General features: G+C 40.9%; 1 protein-coding gene and 1 long non-coding RNA gene across 2 annotated transcripts in view; one reads left to right on the plus strand and one right to left on the minus strand.

The window, feature by feature from the left end:
• Positions 1–23,219, plus strand: part of LOC119651784 — a 43,648-nt gene that overhangs the window by 14,497 nt on the left and 5,932 nt on the right. Inside the window, exons 2-4 of the mRNA XM_038055543.1 lie at positions 15,526–15,645; positions 15,710–16,000; positions 16,080–19,165. Of these exons, the coding sequence (XP_037911471.1) occupies positions 15,583–15,645; positions 15,710–16,000; positions 16,080–19,165 (3,440 nt within the window). The 5' untranslated portion in view covers positions 15,526–15,582. The remainder of the gene's footprint in view (positions 1–15,525; positions 15,646–15,709; positions 16,001–16,079; positions 19,166–23,219) is intronic.
• Positions 7,848–8,434, minus strand: LOC119651785. The gene is made up of 2 exons (XR_005249490.1): positions 8,048–8,434; positions 7,848–7,982 (listed from the first exon to the last, which is right to left on the minus strand). It is a non-coding gene; the product is annotated as an uncharacterized LOC119651785 (long non-coding RNA).

Consider the following 23,219-nt stretch of genomic DNA (forward strand, 5'->3'; position numbering starts at 1 on the left):
GCAAAAACCGTCTAATTATTTCGAACAAATTCCTTTATCGGACATGTCTGCTATTTTGTGATTTAAATAATTTTCATAAGACCATTGAAAGGCACGGGAAAAATCATCTGAACATTTGAGATCGGTGTTAGCTTTACATTACAAACCATCAATTATGAAGCATTGTTATTTAGAAGATATTTATTTCACGTATGTTATTACAAGCCAACCAGATAGGCTTTTAAATAATTTTAATAGAAGCCAGTTACCATATTAAAATTTTATTATGGTTTTGGTATTGTAACATCGGAGCCAAAACATTCGTGCCGCTTGGGTGTACAAAGCAACGAACGACAGGGGTTTTGACTACTTAAAATGATTTTAAAAGTTCAATTCTATAAATTAAAGAAATATTGCTTCACTTCATTCTCAAAATAAGCCATGCTACTGCTTATACCCTTCCTTAATATCCCTCCACTCTCTAATTTGGATTGCCTGTCTGAGTTTTCCCAATGATTCAAAGTGAAGCAAGTTACATGTGATTGTATCAGGTGTAAAGTGGAAAGATTCAAAACATTCTCCTTGTCGGTTGTCTAGTGTCAAAGAATTTTGCGGAAAAGATCCTCTCCTTATTAGTGCTGGTTTCGCTGGCATGACGTAATGCCTGATAAACTCACCTTCATCTTCTTTAGCCGTTGTTCCATTCAGCGGAACCAGTTCATTAAGTCGTCTTCGTCTGGGTGGAGTCGAGTGGATTTCAAATCTAGCATACCAGACCATCGTTGTTTCAGTCGACGGTTTGATCATTTTCCTCGATTTCGATACTCAGACCAATCTAAGCAAATGAGTACTCATCAGCGCTAATTACATATTCATGCCATTGAAGACGCCTCACTCGGTCACGGATACCATAGTTTTGGATGCGATCACCGCATGTTCACAATTGTTCCAATATAATATATTTGTCTCTATTACCGCGAGGTAGCTTTCATTGTCTTCGGTAGTCGACCAGCACTCGGAATCAAAGATGGCAGACAGGGGGAAACTGCGCTAGCTGTCAGATTTGAAAAATCCATTGATGCGTCGATAGTAGAAGTCACCAGTTGTAGAACTCCTTTTCATTCAAATTGTGCTGATGCTTGCAACAATTTCATAGCGCAGTTCATCATTTTCTGATAGCAGTGATTCGAGATACATAAATCGTTTAGTTTTTGGTAGGTGACAGCCACCCCCAGTGATATTGCCCGTTTCATCAATGCCGTTAGTCTAAAAGCCTGTTTTATTCAGACGAAGTCCAAGATCTATTCGCGTGAGTCCATTATGCCGCTTTTAAAGAAGGTGCTCGAGATTAGCTTTGTTATGAGCGTATGAGTGTAGGACGTTGGACGTTTAATGTTCTGGTCGCTTTTTTGATAAACACTACCATAAACAAGAAGCGATTTAGATATAAGGGTCACATTTGCCGTAATGCATACCATATAAGTTGGGGTGATACACGATCGAACCCCTTTTCTAGATCCAGGAATGCAATGTAAAGTTGTCGATACTTCACAGGGTGTTTCTTCATACGGTTGGAATAGCGTCCATCGATCAGTATTTTCGCAGCTCTTGACAAATTCACCTAAGTTCACGATAATTCGAACGATGTTGTGAATACATTTGTCAAGAATGCGTTTAAAATCTTCATGGTATGGAGTAACATCCGGATAGGATGGTAATTCAAACATTCTGCTAGACTATACTTCTGTTTGGATTCCGGCTCTTCAATTTCCCCAGCTCAGCTCCAATGTCGTCGTGTCTTGTTGCTTTTCTGTTACTTTTGGCTGCCTCTTCAATTTCTACGGTGGTGGTAAGTAGAATTGCTCGAAATGCGAGTGTTTAGGGAAGTAGTGGACGAACAAAGTTTTGTCTGGAATTCTACTCGTAGTATTTCCACCATTGGACGGACGGACTCGTTGTGACCTGTTGGTGTTGTCTTTTGAAAAGTCGCCACTGATCTCTCTGGCCGTACCGTAATGGACTGCTGGAGCAATGATAGCTTTATTTGCCTTTGGTTGGCATTGCTATGAATTGGAACTTACGATACAAACATTTCCTCTTACGGACCTTAATTCGAATATTGCCATTCTAAAGCTAAGCACCTTAGCTAATGAACTCCTTACCAGCCTTGGTGACCCCAAGGGCCGCATTGTGGGTCGTTGGCTTAATTTGAATCCACATTTCATCGACATTCGTAATGGTTGAAAATCGCGTAAGGGGGATTATTTCTTCTTTTTTCTCGCGAAATCACCACAACCTAATTCACGGTGAATCAGCCTCCTCATGTTGTTTCAACATTTACTTGATTCGTAACACAGTAATCAACGACTAATGTTGAGGTACGATTAGCGTGCGATTCGTTTACTATTGTATCTTCTGTTTGCACAGAACTAACAATATGTCATCAAATATTACGAACTAAAAAATATAGAGATTCCTCCCTTATGATTGGAATTTTTGATTATTCTAAGGTTAGTTTGAGCGATATTCTAAGGTAAAATTATAAAGGTTATTTTGTGTTAATGAGGACAGCAAAACATGATCTTTCAGTTTTTCTCGATATTTTTTAATTTGCTTAAGTATTTCGTCATCTAAAAGAGGAGTAGAAGAGCAGACCTAATATATTTGATGGTGACTAAGGTGTATTTGCTATTATTCGAAGGATCTTCCATTACGTTTGTTCAAACAATTTGATTTTAGAAATTTTCATTTCACCTCATAATTGAATTCCGTAAGTCCAGATAGACTTAACTAATGGCTTGACCAAAAGTAGCTTGTTGTCTAATGATAAGATGGAATTCCGATTGATGAGCCAGTAGATACTTTTCACTTTTAGTTTTACTTGGGTTCTTTTAGCTTCAACGTATCTTCTCTGAGATGTCGATCAAAGCCTAGATATCTAGCATCGTCACTTTGTAGAAAATTGATTCTATTTAAAGAAATGGGCACATTTTCTGATCGGAGTAAACTTAACGTGGCAGCTTTTACTTTCCTTTGGGCAAATTTTTCATGGGGTTAGTCATTATAAATATCAATAATAATCAATAGGGATTTCATTCAAGTAACTTCGTTATGCCTGCAGATGTGGTCAGGAGAACTTGTCATATCATCGGTTTACTGCCCGCCGCCACATAAAATACCTCGAGAGCAGTTCATTCAGCAAATTCATCGCCGCTGGAGACAATACCTAGCTACTGCTGTTCAGTCATGCTGCTCACAAGATGAAGGCGCGGTAGCGTCTGATGGATGAAAAAGTCTAGCCTTTTCTATTTTTTAAATCTCATCTTCAAATTAAATAATATCTTACGTCTCAAAAGATGATACAGCATATTGTACCACCTTTTTTTATCTCCTGAACTTTTCTTTTGGATCGGTCGCTTGCATTACCCTGCTGGCATAAATACTGACTCGGAGCAGCGTAGTCTTTTAACCGCCCTTTGCTTTCCACAGTTTCGAAAAGAATGTCTTGGAACTTACAATCGTCTTGCACAAAATGGTTTGAGCACACACGAGCGGTTTTGAAGTCGATCTTCCTACACTTTCCACAAAGTTTTCTCCACTATTCGCAAATTGTCTCATTCTTTGGAAAACGAAAGAATCTCAAGATGCTTCCTCTCCTCTCTTGATAACTATCACCACCATTTTCAATTTTTCACAAAAATTTGTTTTAAACACGATTGAATTTTAACACTTCTTAATAAAATATTCGCAACGATTTTTAAACCGAAACGGACTACGGTCCAAGCGACGAAACCAAATTCAAATATGGCAAACATGGTCTTCGGATGATATTACCTTGTCTAGACTGTGTTCACTGCGGATTTAGAAAACAACATAAGACAATAGAATAAGTCCACCGGATTGTATTAGAAATAAACAATCCTCTCGAAGTCAGAAGATATTATACAGCAGTATTTCTAAATGTGACCCAAATCTTCGACAAGGTTTGGCATGCAGGGCTTATAAACAAAATCAAAGGACTACACCCTGGTTGTTTCCATATTCTTTTAACATCGTGTTTAACGAAACGCCCATTCCAGGGGAAGTACGAAAATACTCTCAGTAAACAACGTAAGATCAGAGCAGGAGTTCCTCAAGGCAGTGTACTTGGTCCTGTACTGTATCTTATCTACACGGCCGATTTTCCTGTTAGCGGGTTAAGTTACCTTCGCTGACGGCACTGCAATCTTAAGTTCACATGCAGACCCAAAAATAGCGTCATTGCACCTGGAATCGCATCTAAGGGAAGTAGAAGACTCGCTTCAAATGTGATGGATGAAAGTTAACGAGTCGAAGTGTATGCAAGTAACTTTCACTTTGCGAAAAGGAAATTGTCCTTAAGTGAAGATCAACGACATCGCTACACCCCAATCGCATGGTGTCAAATACCTGGCGATACTCCTCGATAGAAGACTCAGCTGGAAATGGCACATAGAGGCGAAAAATCAACCACTTAAACTTAAGTTCAAAATTTTTTGTGGATGCTTCACAAAAAATCACGACTTTCTGTGAATTGTAAATTGTTGATCTACAAATCGGTACTTAAGCCTGTATAGACTATGGAGCTCTGTCAAACCATCGAACATTAATCTGCTTCAACGGGTCTAGTTTAAAATTCTGAGATGTATATCCCGTGCCCCTTGGTATTTCCGCAACGTCGATCTCCATAAAGATTTAGAGAGCAGGACAATAGTGGAAGAAATTGAGTATTCCGCTAATCAACACATAGCCATACTGAAGAGTCACCCGAACACACTGGCTAAGAGAATTTTGTCTTACCGGAAATACAAGGGTTGACCCTTTGGCCTTCGGAAAGGCATCTGCACTAGCATCAGTATGAATATTATAATCTTTTTTTTTAATTAATTAATATTGAGCACCACTCCACAAATATGCGCTTTAACTTATTTTAAATTGAGGAAACAAATGTAAAAAATAGTTAGAGCTAAAACATACAATTTCCAGTATTGGCATGGAGTTATGTAAATAATTTACTAGTCTTAAAAATTAAAATGTATTTGAAGTTGGTTGGAATCAAATAATAAATATTTATTTTAAAAACATCACACGTTGGCCATTATCATGGAATTGCTACACAAAACATTTGAAACCTGATTCGTTTCTAGTTTTGCTCAATTCGGCTGTCCTGCGTCTCCCTCATCATGTAATTTCCTTTTATGTGAATAGCTGAATTTGTTGAAATTAAAAAATTGTTCAAATTAGAAAAATTTCCGTTCGAAATGTATTACCTTTTTCTTCTTCTTCCTAACAAGAGAAAGATTGGAAGCTCCTCAGGTCAGTACAGGACATGTCATTCCATTATTTAATGTGGAAACAACGTGGAAAGCTAATACGTTGCGAGAGATACTGTTTACAGAATAGTCCAAATATACCCACTTTGGGTGCCCTTTTTATTAATGAGTTTAAAGTGATGGCAATATTTAAAAGACCGTCCCGAAACTGACTTTTGATAGCTACACTAGCAAAAGAGAACCTGGGAAAAGGCGGCCGTACACATTCCCGTGCAGTTAGTGGCAGCTCTGCAGAAGCATCAGCTAACATACGCCTAACACACACTTTATATTAGTGTGGAAAACTGAGTGGGGTTCTGGAAATTTCTGCCCAGTGTTCTTTATGAATTTTAGTTTTATATTCACGTTTGCTAAAAGCCGGATCCGATATAGCCTCATCACCACTTTCTGAGTTAAAATCTTTATTTTTACTCAATATGACAGCTAAGTTACGGTAGCGCCTACAACGAAGACGCATGCGCTAATAAGTACTTCGTATTTATTCAAAGTCATTTCAGTACTGCTGTAGTCGCTAGTCCCTGTACTCAGACATACTAGTCACAATTTTCCGTTGTGTATGGCCGTATCAACTTTCAATGATCTCAGGTCACTTACAATAAAAAAGCTTTTTTTTCACAAAAGCAAAAAAGGACATTCAGAACTAGTGTGGGAGATGTAATTTTGAATGAAAATACAAGAAAATTGGAACCCCTGCTAACTCGACAGCTTTTCCATATTTGAACAACCAACTTCAATTGAAACTGAAGAGCTAGGCCGAAATCCTTCTATAATCTAATGAAAAAGTCAAGTGAAGAAGAGTCGATAATGTCCTAAAGCGACTGTATGCATTTATCATTACGATTTAACGCAGACCAGTGAACCGCCAGCTGATTGCATTCCATATACACGCTAGAATCACTTGGTGTAACTGGTCGTTTCCATATTTAACCAATTCGGCTGTAATTCCATCGGATCCTGGCGACTTATGATTTTTAAGCCGATGAATTGGACGGACTGTTTCTCCTATACTTGGTGGTGGCAGTATTTGTCCGTCGTCTTCAGTTGACGGGACCTGCAACTCGCCGAATTTCTGATTGTTCAGTAGCTCATCAAAGTACTCAACCCATCGCTCCAATATGCCCATTCTGTCGGAAATCAGATTTCCTCGTTTGTCTCGGCAGCATGAGCATCGTGGTGTATAAGGCTTCATCATCAACTTGTGCTCAAGGTATGGGACAGCGAATCAATGCCTGACGATTGGCAACGAGGCATTATCTGTCTCATACATAAAAAGGGAGATATCACACAGTGCAGCAATTATAGAGGTATTACGTTGCTGAGTACCATCTATAAAATATTATCCTCTGTTTTGCTAGGCCGGATAGCCCCATACGCCCAGAACATCATTGGCCCATACCAAAGAGACTTCACTCCAGGCAAATCAACAACAGATCAGATTTTTTCTCTGCGAGAAGCGATCAAAAACTGTTGGAATATGGACGTTCGTTCGATCTATTCATCGGCTTTAAAGCCGCCTATGATAGCATAGCCAGGGTAAAACTGTACACGGCCATGAGAGAATTCGATATCCCGACAAAATTGATATTTGGCCTCAGCCTCAGCCTAGTCAGCTGACCCTAACCAATGTACGAGGCCAGATAAAAGCAGTAGGATCACTCTTAAGACCATTCGACATCAACAACAGTCTACGACAAGGGGATGCCCTATCATGCGTTCTCTTTAACCTGGCCCTCGTGAAAGTGATCCGTGATGCTTAGGTAAATGCAAGAGGTACGATCCTCTTCAAGTCCACCCAACTACTGGCCTATGCTGACGATATCGACATCATGGGAACGATGAACGAGACGTACAAACTGCCTTCATCCAGATCGAGCAGGCGGCATGATATCTTGGGCTGAATGAAGGCAAAACAAAGTATACGATGCCAACGTCAGTACCGAAAACCAACCAACCAACAACATCAAACCGCACTGGTCAAACAGGAAGAATAAGGATAGGAGAATGCAGCTTTGCAACCATTGATAATTTCTCCTATCTAGAGTCGCACTCACAACCGATAACAGCTACGGTGATGAAATCCGCGCACGGTTGTTGTCAGCCAACAGAGCATATTTCAGTTTATAAAAACTGTTCCGTTCGAAACGTCTCACCATAGGGTCAAAGCTCTTACTGTACAAGGTAAGTCCTCATGTATTCCTCGGAAACTTGGGTTCTTAGCAAGAAGAATTGTGAACTCTTGACCGCGTTCGAGAGAAGAATCCTCCGAAGAATTTTTGGTCCCCTACATGAGGATGGACGATTCTGTAGCTTGCATAACGACGAAATCTATGAGCGATACCATAGACCGCTAGAAGCGTGCATCTAAAGACATCCGCATAATCATGAATCCTAGACTTTTTTTCAAGGATGCGATCTGTTATATCCTTCCAGAAAGGGATTCTCTTCTTTTTGTCAATAAAAACAGTCAAAGGACGTTATTGATTGTAAGTGCTTGTAAAAAAGATAAAAACAATCAACTTCTGCAAACTTATTTATTCTCAGCTTCTTGACCAATCATTTTCCAAAATTTCCAATCCAAAGGATCAAAATTTAAGGAAGAGACCAACCAATTCCGTTTGTAATTGTGTTGACAACTTTGACAATAGCTGTGCCCTGAAATTAAAAAGGATTTTAATTGAAACCACCAGGGATTCTAAATGACGAAATTAAAGACTTACAATAGCGTGGTTGAAATCATCCAAAAGGCCAGCTTCACTAGGAACAGTGATAGCCAGGACAAGGAAAACGCACAAGCAAACAAATGCCAAGAAATTCATGATGATAGCGCAAGAAACGAATATCAAAGAAATACAATTGTTTCCTTTCTTTTATACTGTTCTCCGAAAGTTATCTTACAAACTGACATGATAACGTTAAAGCCAGTAATGAACATCTATTTGAAAGATAACGCTGATAACAAGGTATACTAGCGCTTATCTCCTGTTCAATATTCCAATTGCTTCTGATAGACATCGAAATAGGATTTGTATACAAATGATAGGCGAGATCGGTTTTCATTAATAACATTTTTTTTGATTCAGTAGTTAACTATGAGGCAAGGTATCTTCCCCGCAAGTGTTTGCTTGGTATAGATTCCAAATTAAGATTTATTTTTAGCGTTTGTGTATTGCAGATAATGCTAACAATGAATAGATCTCAATTGTCATTTTCACTTCCCTTCCTAAAACCACGACTGCATGTAGGAATGATATTAAAAAAAAAATTGCAAATTCGATTGTTACTTCTAGACAGTTGTGATTAGGTATCTTGTAATTTACCAGTTGGATTCTCTTTTACGTCTGCATTTAATATTATTTCAGTAATAATCAACAGATTCAGAGATAAGCGGGTCTGAGAATATGACTTCATGATCCTCCATCCAATTAGTCTCGGCCAACTGATATTAGTTCAAAGTTTATGGCGTCGAAACTTCAGCAAACGGGCAGAAATATCTTTTGCAAAACTCGGTATCTTTTCGTTACAAGTTCTGGTTATTTTCCTTCTTTATGCCGCTATTTTAACAACAATATCAAGTTGAGGTAATTCTGTACCCTTGTTTCCTCTGTGTTGCTATATATTTAGGAGTAGCACATGGAAATTTACCAAATCTAGCGTACCGCAGAACGATAAAGCAAGATGGCTAGCTTCTCGCAAAGTCGAGGCACACCACTAAATTATTCCTATCTGAAGCAGGTTGTCATTCCAACTGCCTATTCCGGCTTTAAAGTTATTAACAATGACCAGTAATCTTACCATTATTTAACCTAAAGTAAATAATCAGCACTCTCTATCTTGTCACGAACGTTAACGATTTGAGAAATGTTAAGCAAAAATATACTAAATGGATGGCACCAGAAAGGACATTCTTCAATTTATCAGAAACTGAAATGCTTTCGTCCTTTAGCGTCTTAATATACAGTAAATATCTTAGGACGAGTAATTTCTACGTTTGGATAAAATGAGGATCCCTTTATAGAATATTTTGATTCTCTAAGGCCGACCGGAGTATGGTAAATGCTTTTAGATGGTAGGCAGAGAAGTTTTCGTTCAAAATAACGAAAGGTCAGTTTCATAATGAAGGAGATCCAGATCAGCAAACATGTTCTTTGACATTGCTAGTTAGATGATTCACAATCCGTTGTCATTGGTACATTTTTGCAAGTTATGTGAGCAAAGCTCTTACTTCGAAGCAGTTCCAGAGTTACAGATGGGTGTATTAATGCTATCTACACCAGTCTGGGTATCTTACGGGGAACTCCCTAAGGTTGTTGTTCGTTTCCATGTGTTTCACTCAGCATTAGGGACGTCTATGATTCCATGGACTTTTCAGGGATTCGTTTCATCTTTGCTCCTAGTGGTTCCATTAGGGCTTCAAATCGATAACTTAACAAAATTGGATTAGTTGTGGAATTGCAGTTTTCTCTCTGTCATGATCAAATAATCCGCGAGGATATAAATTATGGCTGTTTTTAGGACGGAAAGTGCAAAAACCGGTGGGGTAGTCTGTAGTAGTTAGCTACTATAGTAATAGTGTCCAAAACGCATAAAGATGGAAGCAACAGATTTTAACTCTGCAAGTGGTAAGGAGTCATAGACGCGTCTTTGAGAAATTAAGTCGAACCCGTGACATGAATTTTGGATGGTTCATCAGATTCATATTCTTCAACGCAGAAATCTGTGGAAGACATCCTCTCCACTTCAGTGGAAAGCCTGTACGCAGTATCTTCAGCGCAGTTAGCCAGAAATGAAAGTAGAGCAACTCCCTAAATGATAGATGGACTGGACACCTGACTACCGCCGGCCTAATTTTCCCGAAAAATGGGGCAGCCGAGTCTTCTTGGAAAAAGGGAACTTCAGAAGAGAGGGGGCTACAGGTTAAATTTTACCTGTCAGAACTTTCCCTTACGCCTTTACTAGGAAAAGTGGAAGAAAGGGAAGCTGGTGATGTGAACGCAACTGGTCTAATACCAGTATGTGGAAACGGATCCATGCAGTCCGGCCGATATTAACTTGGGAAGGTTCCCAGCCGCCGACAGCGAAAAGTGCTGCGAAAATAGGCGAAGCTTCTTGGGAATGAGCGGTGCTACATCATCAAGTGCAGTAATATCTTAAAAAATTGGACGCAAGAAAGCGAAACTTTCGGCGGAAGGCGGTGAGACCCACACTGGGTTCAGTAGTCCCTTCAGTTAGTAGCGGTTTTCATATATAAAGATTAGTCAAATTAACCTGCTGCGTGTGAAAGCATCTTCCTATTTACTGGATAGTAGCAAATGCAATCCTAGAGCCGAGAAGCTATTTGACTTTATCACTTCAGCTGGTCTGATGACCGCCAACGAGTTCGTAGAACTAAGAAGAAATTAAGTAATTGCTATAACAATCTGCACTTCAGAGTTGTCAGAGTTAATTAGAGACATGCGGATGCTAGACGAAGTCTCACTCTAAGATTATCCTTATTCAAAGTGTAGTTTGGCTATTACACTCGAATGAATATAAAGACAGAATCCTAGGAAAACAGATTGTCCAAAGGTGCAATGAAGTTTTTGGCAACAAAGTGCAGCCCCTGGTGGCTAGGGACTCCTTTCGTGATAGAAGATCAATTGGAAACTTTGGATGGAGAATTTTTGGGATGCTTTGCAAGGGCTTGTTCTACTATTGCGGCAAAGATAGTAAAACGGTTATCACCATCACGGTACCAAAAAAACAAGCAATAAGAATGAAAACTGGTCGTCCTTTCGAAAGACACAGCATGAATATAAGAGGCTCTTAAAACTTTCGAAACAAGACTCCTTTAGATCATCTGTGAAAATTATTGGGAGTACACCATCCGCGAGTATAGATGACAGAAGTGGGAGGGAGAGAATTGTCGGTTTCTGCAAATCCTTTACCACGAAAATGTTGCAAAGGAAATTGGGACACTACAAGAGCGTGGTAACCAAGGAAAAAACGATGGCTGCTTTACTGTCTCTTCTTTGAACATTTCAAAGCATCTGGTATGAAAGCATCTATCCAGCGGTGCTAAAGGAAGATACAGAGCACTAAGAGCGACTTCTAAGAAATATATTATATTTTTCTAGCATGTCTTGCTTTAAGCTACGTGCCTTCCTGTAGCAGAAGGTTAAGGTGGTCTTCACGTCTAAACCTGGAAAAGATGACTACCCAAATGCAAAGAACTTCAGGCAAATCAGCTTAAGATCATTCTCGCTGAAATGTCTTTAGCGACTGGTTGAGCGTCATACTCGCGAGAAGACGGTCAAGTCGCACTCACTAAAGGAAAACATACTTATCTTTACTCTTTGGAGGAAGATCGCATGGATAGATGACGAAACTCTGAAATTCGAGCACCCGATAGGGGTGTTCGTATTATTTACAAAAAGGAGGAAACAGAATGGTCTTTACCTTCTAGGGGTGACCTTTCAACTCTCTGCAGAAGTGAAATATCTGGGAATTATTCAAGACAGTCCGGTTAGCTGAGTGGTTAGAGTACAAGGCTATCGTGCGGAAGGTCGCTGTTCAAATCTCATTCGTGGCAGTGGGATTTGTATCATGATTTGACGTCGGATACCAGTCGGCTCAGCTGTGAGTACTTGAGTCAAATCAGGGTAATAATCTCGGGCGATCACAATGCTAACCCCTAACATACTTCAAGTCCCTGAACCAATTGGATTGTTGCGCCAACGATTGTTATTATTATTCTAGATAGGAAGTTTCTTTGGAACAAACATGTAGAGATGAAGACGAAATGAGCTCTCCCAGCTCACGGGCTGTGCAGCTAATAATGTAAATGTATGTTCCTAACCGATATTCACTTACTTATCCGTAGTGTGGTGGGTTGAGAGAAAACAAACGATTTTTCACTGTGAACTGTAAGTCTGGCTATTACAGAAGCCGTGAGCACGACAGCCGATGCAGCTCTAAATGCATTACTTAATTTGCACCTTTGGATTTATTTATTGAACTATCATGAGAGCAGTTCATAAACTAATTCGATTAGATCTATGGGGAAACAATGGACGTGGCTGCCGCAGACCATATGAAAAGTTATTGGGAAAACTCGCAATTCCATACATCTATTTGGTAAAAAATAAGTGATCCTGAAACTTAAGAACACTGGAACGAAGCAGAAGAATGCCTGTCAGGATATACTGACGTCTTCTACACCGATGACTTAAAAACATTGGAACACAGTGGACTATACGATATACGATGATAAGGGCACCTGGGCGATTAACGAGAAATTGAAAGGCGACGCATTGCAATCCGCAACGAGTTGCATTGAGGGTGATGGGCAGTTTTTCGATCACTTTGAAAATCGTTCAGGGATGTAGAAAACATAGGCCAATGTTACCACCAAAACCTAGAAATTAACTTCCTACAATGGCAGGTGGCAGAACTTTAATGCTGCTAGGCACACCAAACTTCTCTTGTCAGCACCAAACATACGGCAAAGTTTATCTTGTCAAAAAGCAGCAAGACTTGTAGAAGTATTGGGCATTCTGACTGACCATAAGCCACCGCTTAGGCATACGAATAGGGATTATTCAAGATGATACGTGTCCATCCTATAATGAGGAAGCGGGATCCACGGAACATTTCCTCTATAAGTGCTTCGCCTATGGACGTATCATACATAAGATTTTTCGTGCTGATGTATTTCAACTGTAGCGGGTAGTATCACATCCACCAACAGAAGCAGATGGCCATACATTTCATTCTTTTCTCCAAATTCTGTGTATTTATCAAATTTTTTATCAATTGATTATAGAATTTTCATGTAGCAGGCCTTTTGCCAATTTATTATTTCAACGGCGCAACAACCGGTATCCGGTCTAGGCCTGCCTTAATAAGGAACTCCAGACATCCCGGTTTTGCGCCGTGATCAACCAATTCGATATCCCTAAAAGCTGTCTGGCGTCCTGAACTATGCCATCGCTCCATCTCAGGCAGGAACTTTTTCTACCATAGATATTGCCCTTATAGACTTTCCGGGCTGGATCATCCTCATCCATACGGATTAAGTGGCCCGCCCACCGTAACCTATTGAGCCGAATATCCACAACCTGACGCTCATAGATTTCGTCGTTATGTAGGCTATGGAATCGTCCATCCTCACGTAGGGGCCAAAAATTCTTCGGAGGATTCTTCTCTCGAACGCGGCCAAGAGTACGTATGTTAGGGCATCCCCTTGTCGTAGACCGTTGTTGATGTCGAATGGTTTTGAGAGTGATCCTGCTGCTTTTATCTGGCCTCGCACATTGGTTAGGGTCAGTCTAGTCAGTCTTATCAATTTCGTCGGGATACCGGATTCTCTAGTGGTCGTGTACAGTTTTACCCTGGCTATGCTATCATAGGCGGCTTTAAAGTCGATGAATAGATGGTGCAACTGATGTCCATATTCCAACAGTTTTTCCATCGCTTGCCGCAGAGATAATCTGATCTGATCTGTTGTTGATTCGCCTGGAGTGAAGCCTCTTTGGTATAGACCAATGATGTTCTGGGCGTATGGGGCTGACAAGCCTACACGAAAAATAACTTGTTAAGAAGCCACAACAGGAGCCCCGGACTGGACGAATTACACAACGACGAACCCGGCAATGACAAAGGAATGACGGTTTGCGCATTTTCTCATGGAACGTGCGCTCCCTGTACAGAGATGAAGCTGCTGAGCAGCTAGCCGATACCCTGTCCCAATATAGGGCTGATGTAACAGCGTTGTAGGAGATGCTTTGGACGGGGCCGGTTTCCTGGAGAAGAGCCACTACACCATATATTATAGTGGCCATCCAGTAAACCATGTGCTCGGAGCAGGTTTCTTAGTCAGCCAAAAAATGAAATCTGCTGTTATCGGCTTTGAAAACATAATCGAACGGCCATGCGCTCTGCGTTTGCGAGGCAAGTTTAGAAATATAAGCCTCATTAACGGTCACGCCCCTACAAAGGAGACTGCAGAGTCGGAGAAGGATACCTTCTATGAGGCAGTAGAACGAACCCTCGAAGCCTGTCCCAGACATGATGAAGGAGCCCGTATTCAGGCGATACGTTGGCTCCCATAGCTTACACGAAAATACAAATGATAACGGAGTGCGGATTATTCAATTAGCAGGGTCACACGAAATGGTTGTTAGAAGTACCTGGTTTGTGCAGAAAGCGGTTCACAAACATACATTGGTCTCTCCAGACGGGACCACTTTCAACCAAATGGACCACGTGTTGATCGAACGCCGCCACCTCTCAGCCTTGATGAATGTCAGAAAATATATAGGGGGGCCAATATAGACCTTCCTCCCGGTTTCTGTGTAATACCTCCGAAAAGTACCTCTTTAACATAAAAAGTAATGAAAATGGGAAAAGGTTCTCAGGTACTAATGAACTTCAACACTGTCTAAAGTGCCGATTTGGTCGGAAGAAAAAAGGAGGATGGGTATATTGTAGATAGCTCTTTCCATTATTTCCCCTATAGTGACTAATAGACAGATAAGGTTATGTGATACTGGGGGGTTTGGGTTTAGTTTATTGAATTTGGCTAGTAGTGCCAATTTTTTTCATATGACCCTTTTTTAACCGCCTTTCTCTGCTTCGCCCGCACGGCTTCTGCCAAGTTATATCGTAAGGGTCTATATGCGTCCCGCCATTCAACACTATCGGACTTCTTTTTAAGTGGGAAAGTTTTCTTGAACAAAAGCAAGTGCCGGATCTCCAATGTTTCAACAGTGATCCCTTCACTCACTAGGGACCACTCGTCCTTTGAGTAAGGCGCGATCGCATGCTTTGGTAGCGTATTGGGTTTGAACAATTTTTTTCAGGGTATCGAAAAACGTGTATCCCTTAAAATCCGACTATTAAACCGAGTCAGTGAGCGTAAATGCAACCAAAAACTTTTCTATCCCTGAACCTGATTGCTTAGTGATCATGATGGGTATAATGCTCACTAATATGCCGAACGACTTTCCCGGCTAATACGAAACTTACCCAGGCCCCTTTCCCCATAAACCAAGACCTCGGAAAATGATTGCCATCTCGATATTCACGAGAATTCTTGAAACAATACTTATCCCTTGAGATTCGTAGCTTGGTTTCCGGACTAGAAACTAAACTCAGATAAATCTAAATATCACAATCAAATTTATCTCGTTTTTCATGACTATATTTTTGCTTACAGCAAAGATTTGATGGAGTTGCTGAAAGTAAAGACATTGAGAATTATGGATTCGAGACTATGAATAAAACTAATGGATTTAGAGAAAAAGCGGGTGCCAGCACTTCGCTCTATAATAAAGAGGTGAATTTCTGCAATTATTAATTTTTTTAATTATAAATTTGACAATCAATTATGTTATTTCCAGCACATTAAATCAAATCAACGAGGCTCAACTTCGGGTCTTTCATTTTTAAAGTGGTTTAAGAAAACCGAAAAATCATCCGTCGATTCGAGATGTTCTACCAAATCCATAGATCGTAACTTTCATCGTCCCAAGCATCATCGTAACAATAGTCATGATACGCTCAGCCCATCATCTAGTCCTAATCTTGAATATTTATCGCCAAGTTCAAGCTGTGATAGTATAGACAGTACATCGACAACGGGGTTTGCTTTTATAAAACCAAATAATTACAGACCACCCAATGATATAGCTGTAAGTAGGGCATATATCAATGAAGTATGCATGTACTATCAAATTGTCAGTGTTATCAATATTGTTGTTGATTTTTCAGCGAAGGACATTTTTCACTCAAGAGTTCGATGAAACTATTTCATGCAGAACAGCAAATACAGCTCAACCAGAGTTAACTCTCAGAAGGAAGTATTGTCTATATGATGCTGACACGCTCACTTCAACTGAAGGAGATTATGACAATATTCGTTTCGGAGATAGAAGTCTTCCACATTTAAGAAACAAATCGAAAGGAGATCAAAGAACTTTACGACAAAGACGTAGGACCAGACGAACCGTCAGTGATAGCTCCAAAGATAAAAGGTCTGGTGCTTATGTTCATGTTAAAGGAAAACGAAAAGCTCCGCCACCGCCATCACACTTAACCAATGGAACTACTAGCAAAGAAAGTCCAAGCAAATCACTAAATACATTGGGTCGAAAGAAGCGGAAAGCTCCTCCTCCACCAAATTCACCAGCAACACCACTTTCAACCAATTCTCCGAATCAATCTTTCCAATTAGGCGATTCAGTGAACGACATGGATTTGAAGGCATTGATCAGAAATTCAACCCCAAATCCTCGGGTAACAGAAAGTTCAGATGTAGTGATCATGCGACATTCGACACCGCTACCCTCTCGTGAAAAGGAAGATCTTTCTGCAGCCCAAAAGCTTACTGAACAGCAAAAACAAATCGTCTTAGACAACATCGTTAAAGTTACCCAATCTGCATCTTCTAGTGAAGTTGAAATCAACGCGGCACCACCTCAATCGCCGATTTCCCCAAGACCATGGTATAAACGGCCAATATCAAGTCACCGGGATAGCTCTGTTCCATTCAAGCGTGAAATTGTTCTGAAAACTATGGAGAAACGTAAAAGTAAGCAAAAAGAAAAAACCCCTAAGCCGGAAAAATCATCTGAAGTGAATCATTCACGGTCATCACTCTTTGAAGCCTCTTCTAAGCTCAGTCTTTTCTTACGTGGAAAGGATCATACGGAAAAGGACAAAGAGAAACGACGATCAGGAATCGGCATACCCAACATTAGTGAGTTGGACCGAGAAGCTGCTGAGATAGTAAACCGAGAATATGCTTGCGCTCAGGCAGCCGAGAAGTCTGAAACTGAAAAATTCTTTTCTAAGTCTGATCATATAACACTGCAGCAGGAAATGTTCGGTTCCAAATCCAATATTAACTCGAGTAAAGAAGAAGCAAAGGAAGAAGAACAGGAGGAAGTGATACAATCGACCAAAGACTTGATTTCGAAATTTGAAGCATCTGCCAATGGACCTCGCATTACTCTAAATACATCATTCATTGGACGGAAGGATAATTTCATCAAACAAAGTAGTAAGGACGGTGCTACTGAGACAAAACTAGAAACTTCTCAGAATGATATTGAAACGGAAAAGACGGAAGTGTCATCTTCACAGCAAAAAGATAATATTGAGAATGCTGTTTCCGAGAAAGGAGAAGCAGTCCTAAGACCTAAGCTCTCCTCGGATATAAATCCAATCAGGATGTCATGGACCTGCGGTTTCTGTACGTTAGAAAATCCCGGTTGGCGAATAATTTGTGAAGTTTGCGAGCATATCAAGCCGTATGAGAAGCGAACTAGTATAGAAGAAGTTAATCAAAATATCAAGGCGGCTGTTGCGATCCCTACGAAAGAAGAAAACCTCAATAATAATTTGAATAGTCAAGTCAATAAAACCGAACAGACCACTAACTGGGATAAGAAAACTGAGAAAGTTTTGAAGTATTTTATGCCGAAAGCGGGAAATAATCCTCTCGCTAAATCGTCCTCTGAATCATCAGTCGGAAAGCATCAACTTTTCCGAAAATCTCCATCACCAAATAAACCTCCCACTGGATCACCTCAACTTGGCGTACGAAGTAAGCTAGCTAGGGTCAATCAAACGGATAATATGAAGCCTATTGGATTCACAAGTGGATTCAAATCGACGGGTACAATACCCGAGGAAAAAGAGGGTATGACTCCCTCTGATGAAAAAAAGAAACCTCTATTGGACAGCTCTGTAGTAGTCACAACCGTAACTCCTGTTTTTTACGCACGGACAACACTAGTCAAAAATCCACAAGTGGCCACTCTTAGTGAAACCGAAAAATTGCCTGCGAAAGGAGAAACAAGTATCGAAGAAAAAGCAATTCCTGAATCTAATGGCAAAACTGAAACCAGACAAGCTACGCAAATTGATCTCAATGCTGAAGCAATAGCACTTTCAAAAGAGGAATCTACAGTTGAAACTACTACATCTATTATTGAGCCAAAAATTGATGTTAAAGAAGTTAGAAAAGCACGCTTAGCCAAGTTTTCTGTTTCACAAGAGCCTGCAGTCTCTACCCAACCTATTCCCATATATGATCATAATTCACTGGAACGAGAAAAGAAGCGCCTTCGAGATATGATTCAAGCAATGAATGCAAAAGCTCTTGCTGAAAAATATCCTGCTTCGACTAACAAGAAACCACCGACCATTGAAGAAGACCAATCACAGACAACGACAACAGCTTCCACTACTAACAATACATCCACCGAAGCTACTAATTCCCCTAACACTGAGATGAAACCAACCCCACCCAACGATCAAGCAAAATTAGGAGCAATTAAAAAGGTTTTCGCGAAAAATCGAAACTCTGACGCACCTAAAAAGCTGTCAGATGTTGACCTGGCCAAACCGAAAAAAGTATCAACTTCTGCGCAAACCACTGGAGTTGTTAAGAAGTCTCTTACTCCTGAAGATACAGACAAGCAGGGTTTGAATATCTATGCTAACATCCCCATCTACGAAAATAGTCCTCTAGAGAAATTTGATAAAAATATTAGACTAACAGAGAACGATAGAGCAAAAATGCAGGAGATTTCACAGCAGTTGACCTCTGAGCAAGGAATAAATGATTTCAAAGCATCCCTACGAAATCCACCGAAAGGCATCAGTGCTACAGACACTATTGCATTGAGTAAGATAATGCGTAATTTGGAGACGGCCATCGCTGAAGGACAACATGAATTAGCTGCTCAAATCGCTATTGATTTAGCGAGGATGAAGGTTTCATTGCATGTTACTAAGCAGAAGGACCGGCCTGTTTCGCGAACGGACGCCGATTTTGAGAAAAGTATCATGTAAGTATTATAGATATATAATAGGTACCTATTCTACGAGAAGGTGTAAATAGTGAAATTTTCTACACTCTCATCTCTGCATAGTATGATATGATTGAAAACATGTAAGATAATGTTATTTCAAGAACTAAAGTAGTTCGATCAAAGGAGAAAACGTGTGCCAGATAGTTGAGTTTTAGAGTAACTCGAAATTGACCCCAATTTCTCCAGATAGATCCCCCTTCAGTTGCCAATCGTCCATTTGCTTTAACGATAGGTAATGTAATTAGCATCATACACACACATAGACTAGTGTACTGTTCTATGAGACCGAAGCATTCTTGACTTCAATTCAGGATGCTTCACTCCCAACAAAAAATCACCAACTCCAGTTATATGTTATGCAACTTTGAAGAGGAGACCATCCAGCATATACCATCTACGTCCAGGATGTCGAGCAGCACCGCGTATGACACCGTCTACAAGATTCTCTATCAAAACTTTCCGTTGAAGTACGAGTATAACTCAGTGGCAAACTACCATCATCATCAACGGCGTAACAACCGGTACCCGGTGTAGGCTTGCTTTAATAAGGAACTCCAGACATCCCGGTTTTGCGCCGAGATTCAGCAATTCGGTATCCCTAAAAGCTGCTTGGCGTTCTGGCCTACGTCATCGTCCCATCTCAGGCAGGGTTTGCCTCGTCTTCTTTTTCTACCATAGATATTGCCCTTATAGTCTTTTCGGGGGGGATCATCCTCATCCATACGAATTAAGTGACCCGCCCACCGTAACCTATTGAGACGGATTTTATTTATTCACATCCTGACGGTCATGGTATCGCTCGTAAATTTTTGTAGGCTACGGAATCGTCCATCCTCACGTAGGAGTCAAAAATTCTTCGGAGGATTCTTCTCTCGATCGCTGCCAAGAGTACGCATGATAGGGCATCTCCTTGTCGTAGAACGTTGTTGATGTCGAATGGTCTTGAGAGTGATCCTGCTGCTTTTATCTGGCCTCGCACATTGGTCAGGGTCAGCCTAGTCAATCTTATCAATTTCGTCGGGATACCGAATTCTCTCATGGCCGTGCATAGTTTTACTCTAGCTATGCTATCATAGGCGGCCTTAAAAGAGATGAAAAGATGCTGCAACTGATGTCCATATTCCAACAGTTTTCCCCTCGCTTGCCGCAGAGAGAAAATCTGATCTGTTGCTGATTTGCCTGGAGTGGAGCCTCTTTGGTATGGGTCAATGATGTTCTGGGCGTATGGGGCTAACCGGCCTAGCAAGACAGCGGAGAATATCTAATTGGTCGCCCCCATATTTAACCAATTCGGCTGTAATTCTATCGGCTCCTGGCGACTTATGATTTTCAAGCCGGTAAATTACACTGATTGTTTCTTCTATACTTGGTGGTGGCAGTGTTTGTCCGTCGTCTTCAGTTGGCGGGACCTCCAACTCACTGTTCTGGTTGTTCAGTAGTTCATCAAAATACTCACCCCAGATTTCACTCTTTGTCTCGGCAGGATGAACATCGATGTTTATAAGGCTTCATCCTGCTGACTTGTTGGTAAAAATTGCGCGCCTGGTGTGGTTGCTCCCTATACTTTCCGAGTTCGCAGACCTGTTGGTTCTCCCAGGCTTCTATGACGTATTGCCCGAATACGGGCTCCTTCATCTTATCTGGGACAGGCTTCGAGAGTTCATTCTACTGTTTCGTAGAAGATATCCTTCTCCGACTCTTCAGTCTCTTCTGTAGGAGCGTGAAACTTAATGAGGTTTATATTTCTAAATTTGCCTCGCAAACGCATAATGCATAGCCGTTCGCTTATCTTTTCAACGAAAATAACAGCAGGTTTCTTTTTTTGGCTGACTAAGAAACCTATTCCGAGCACATAGTTTACTGGATAGCTTCTATAATATATGGTGTAGTGGCTCTTCTCCAGGAAACCGATCCCTATCCAACGCATCTCCTGCAACGCTGTTACATCAGCCCTATATTGGGACAGGGTATCGGCTGGCTGCTTGGCAGCTCCATCTTTGTACCTCTGTATCTCTGTTCCGTTGTCGTTCCAGTCCGAAGCTCCTGTTGTGCCTTCGAAACAATGATGTGATGTGTAAGATTGTCAGCCCTACCCAACTCCTACCCTGGAGGACCAGTTGGTACAATTTGTCCCGTTTTTAGGCGCGGGAAACTCGCCTTCATCTTTCTCCGTCTGAAGAATTTCGTTAAGAAAGAGCTCTCAGCGGTCACCATGTGAAGGTGGAGATAGGGTTTGGTAGTAGAGCTGTTGGTGTTGGTTCAGTGGGTACCAATCCACGTTTCGCCCTGGGACCTATACTACCCTTTGACCACCAAACTACCATCCTTATTATAAGTATACTGCATAGAGAATCTAGAAAAATGATAGGGTCAAACTACTATGGGATTACACTATTATCGCGAATCACATTGTTATGATAATAACAATTGACCCGATCTAGTTCTGCTTCTCAAGGAAGAACGAGCGTAGTTCATAATTGATGTAGTCATACCGTTGGACCGGAACACTGTTGAAAAACAGTTAGGAAAAATCCGGAATTACGGCTGCTTGGCGGACGATATGAAGCAGACATGGAGACTACAGAAGTAGACCTGGTTGTAATTTCAGCGACGGGATTAGCCTCGCAAAATTTACGGAAAGCACTGAAAGCGCTCGAGCTAAAGGCTGGACTATACATGGAAATGCAGAAGGCGGTCGTCCTTGTAACCTGTGCAATAATCTGAAGAGTTGTTACATCGAAATAATTTGCTGCCCGCTTTCGAGGTTTTAAAATACAAAGTTTTTGACATAGTGAAGAGACTAAGTCAGACCGACTTAAAAAGTGATCACCTAATCTCCCGCTGTAGCAGTGGTGAAAATACTGCAGTATAAAGTTCAAATCCTTAGAGCAAATAAATCAAACATAGAATATTATGCTAATAGCAATGCTTCGATATTCTTGGGCTGCAAGAAACCTACATTTTTAACCATCTCTGGATTTAACCTTATAGCTAAGTTTAGAGAGGACAGGTGGTGTCATTTTGGCTTTCCGTAAAACCATTCGCTTTCGCCAAGTCAGCTATGTTTCAGACTATGATATCGTCATAACGATTTTGTGATTGTTTCGGTTTATCTACCTCCCAGTATCTCCAGCAGGGATTTTAACACGGCTGTTGGGAGGCTCCTGACTTTTGTGAAAAATATAACAATGTTCTCATCACGGGGGATCTGAATGGCAGATCCACCGATCTGGGTGATTATCTCAGCAATGGGAAGGGCAGATGTCTAGAGGCTCTCAATTCCTCATTCATCTTCCCCAATAATGGTAATTGGGCTCGGTTTCGGACATTACTTTTGCAGATTCTGCCAGTCAGTGTTGGCAGTGGAATTCGATTACGGACAAAATATCTAATAGTCACCACACTCGCATCTGGATCTTTATGCAGGTGCTCAATGTCTCTCCTAAATTCAAGATTGATTCGAGTAGATTAAAGGCGCTGGTCAGCAACTTAGCGCCACAAGAACAAACCTTTTGAAAACGGAAATTGCTGATATAACTAGACGTTTGCAGTAACCACACTGGCCAGCCAAAGATGTGGTGGGCCCCAGAGCTTAAGTTCTACTTTAAAAGGAAACAAATCGCGTATGGGCGTTTTAGAACTAGGTCAAACACTATAAATTTTTTTGAGGAGGCCAAACGACAGTGGAGGAAGGTGGTTACGGACGCGAAGCGGAAGCGTTGGGGTAAAATTCGGTCTGATTTATTTGCGACAAAAAATTTTATGTCCTCTGGGAAATCCATGAAGGGTATTTCATGGCTATCATTGTGACAGGCCCCCAACTTGGGATCCTAGGATGAATTTGGAATATCTTGATTATCTAGCTGGACAGCACAGCCCCCGTTCCTCTCTCCTTGATGTCCTCAGATAACCAACAGAGTCTCTGCCTTTCTCTCTAGAAGAGCTTACTGCCGTTTTGCTTAAACACAAGCGAGCTCTGCCCCTGGTGCTTATAACATCACTTGCCAATATGTACGCTGGTTGGCGTCTG

Source organism: Hermetia illucens, chromosome 3 (assembly GCF_905115235.1).
Source record: "Hermetia illucens chromosome 3, iHerIll2.2.curated.20191125, whole genome shotgun sequence".
In the NCBI taxonomy this organism is placed as follows: Eukaryota; Metazoa; Arthropoda; class Insecta; order Diptera; family Stratiomyidae; genus Hermetia; species Hermetia illucens.